This window comes from Penaeus vannamei, chromosome 24 (genome assembly GCF_042767895.1).
Source record: "Penaeus vannamei isolate JL-2024 chromosome 24, ASM4276789v1, whole genome shotgun sequence".
Classification (NCBI taxonomy): Eukaryota; Metazoa; Arthropoda; class Malacostraca; order Decapoda; family Penaeidae; genus Penaeus; species Penaeus vannamei.
Genome location: NC_091572.1, coordinates 34856337 through 34858836, shown reverse-complemented (window position 1 = coordinate 34858836; position 2500 = coordinate 34856337). Strand labels below are relative to the sequence as shown.

General features: G+C 34.4%; 1 protein-coding gene across 2 annotated transcripts in view; it reads left to right on the top strand.

Moving 5' to 3' along the window:
- Positions 1 to 2500, top strand: part of LOC113809665 (crossover junction endonuclease MUS81) — a 9773-nt gene that overhangs the window by 1811 nt on the left and 5462 nt on the right. For both annotated transcript variants that reach the window (XM_070138730.1, XM_070138729.1), the window contains exons 3-8: positions 2 to 160; positions 638 to 769; positions 1029 to 1140; positions 1335 to 1488; positions 1683 to 2065; positions 2282 to 2444. In XM_070138730.1, the coding sequence (XP_069994831.1) occupies positions 2 to 160; positions 638 to 769; positions 1029 to 1140; positions 1335 to 1488; positions 1683 to 2065; positions 2282 to 2444 (1103 nt within the window). The remainder of the gene's footprint in view (position 1; positions 161 to 637; positions 770 to 1028; positions 1141 to 1334; positions 1489 to 1682; positions 2066 to 2281; positions 2445 to 2500) is intronic.

The window sequence follows — 2500 nt, the reverse complement described above, 5'->3', positions numbered from 1 at the left end:
GGCAAGGAAGTCCTTAAAACTATTCCCACTTCCTCTGTATAGTGGGAAAGATTGCAAGGTTTTAGCTCATTTTGGTGATAAGATCTGCCAGTTAATTGACCAGCGTTTGGAAGAGTACCAAGAAGAGAATGGACCTGTTAATTGGGATGAATTTCATCAGGTATGTTTTATGATTATATTTTTTCTTTTGGAAAGTATTTAATAAGTTTATATTAGCTGTCTAATGAAGTTTACATCCAAGAAGTGTCTTGGTTTAGCCTGTTGACACCTCATTTTTCACATAAAGAAAAAGAAGTATTCTGTATTTTATTTGATTAATCAATTTATTTATTTGGATTTTTTTTTTTTTTTTTTTTTTTAATCATTTTTTATTTTTCATTTATTTTTTTGTTGTCATCAGGTGCAAGAAGAGCCTCAGGTTAAGAAAAGAGGTAGACCTAGAAAGAATACCTCTAATAGTCTAATGAAGTTTATATCCAAGAAGTGTCTTGGTTTAGCCTGTTGACACCTCATTTTTCACATAAAGAAAATGAAGTATTCTGTATTTTATTTGATTAATCAATTTATTTATTTGGATTTTTTTTTTTTTTTTTTTTTATCATTTTTTATTTTTCATTTATTTTTTTGTTGTCATCAGGTGCAAGAAGAGCCTCAGGTTAAGAAAAGAGGTAGACCTAGAAAGAATACCTCTAATAGTCTGGATGGTAGCACTGAAACAGAATCTCGACTATCAGGGACCTCTGCCAGTCTTCAGGTTCAGGAGAAAAAGGTATGGAAATGTCTTGTCATTGTTCTGGTTTTACAAATACAGAATCTCTCTACTCGGCACATTTATTGTTATAAATATATATTTGTGCTATTTGTCTGTTCTTTAATATTTTTGATAAGATGAAAAATTTGCAATTTTCAACAATTTTACGACACATATGTAATCATATTTTTCAGTTTTGTTAAATGCAGGATAAACTTTCAGGAATCATTTTGGATACAAAAAGTAATTATAATTCCTACTTTGTTGTGGCTGGCAGGGGAAAAGTCCGGGTGGGAAAAGAGGACGAGCATATGTACCTGCACCAAGATCTGGGGCTTACGGTCTCCTCATGGCCCTCTACAGTGCCTCCAAGGAAGATGACTATCCAGGTGAACGTCTTTTACCGGCTTAGCCATGTCAGCCAACACAAGAGATATTATTTTTCCATTTGATACCTTTCAATTTCTTTTGTCTGGTTAAATTTTTGGACAATATGTTGTAGTGGATACCACGACATTTAGTAAAAAGAAATAAGACTGCTTATGTATTTCTTATTTTTCCCTCTTTTCTCCTTTTTCATTAGGTTATATGGGAAGGAAGGAATTGATAGAAGCTGCCACCCCTCTTTGCGATGTGTCTTTCACCCACTCAGCTGAAGGCTCGCATTACACCGCCTGGTCCTCCATGAGTACCTTGGTCAAGAAGGAGCTTGTGCGTAAAGAGAGTAATCCAGGAAGGTAGGTGAAGACTGAATCATAATTTAGAGTGGGTATATTATGCATATAGGGAGATAGATAAACATCCGTTGGAAATGTACAAATGATAAAAAAATTACTTGAAGATTAATTTTCTTTGTTTTACTATACGGAATGCATAACATTATTAGTAATTTTTAAGTACTTATATTGTTTCTTTCAATGTGATTTTACAGATATTATCTAACATCAGAAGGAGAGGCATTAGGAGCCAAAATCTCACAACTTGAAGATGGTTGTGTCATTGGTTCTCCAAGGAAAAGTCCCCAGGCCACACAGACAAGTGAAGAAGTCATAGTCTTGTCATCTAGGAGCTGCAGTCCTGTCATCCCAAATGAGGACTTCACCAGTCAAGCTTTACAGAGTTTCAAAGGAGTATGTGAAAGTGTAAACACAGAATATAGTGGGAAAGTCAGTAAAAATCCTGATACAGAATCGACAGTTTCTGTTAAGAGGAAAGGGCCTGATATTGACAGCAAGAGAGCCAGAAAGATCAGTAAAAGTTTGACTTCTCCTGTGAAGAACACTTTAATGGAAGATGATCATTTAAGTTCTCCAGGTAAGTGATGGTAAAGTAACCAAAGAAAAATGAAAAGAAAACAAAAAGAATTTTTTTTTTCATTTCAGGAGAAACTTTGATAGACTGCAGAATTGAGTTTTTAAGTTTTACTTGAATATGTGAATGATCTCAAACTATAATTGTAATAGTAATGAAGTATGTGATTGATAAATCACCTAAGTATATTTAAGATGAAGTAATTGCCATTATTTTCAGAACACTTTGTATTTAGCTACATTACAAGTTTGGAAGTGGAAACACCCATGCGTGACCGTGCGGTTGTCAGCGTTGAGGAAGATGGCTTTCTTGGTTATTTGGTAAAGTGTCGTTATTCTGCACTCTCAGCCTCTGGGCTTGTTTATCGCATGGATGATTACAGGTATGATATGTAGTTTATATTTGTACTTCTATTATGCTGGGTGTCTTTTTTTCATG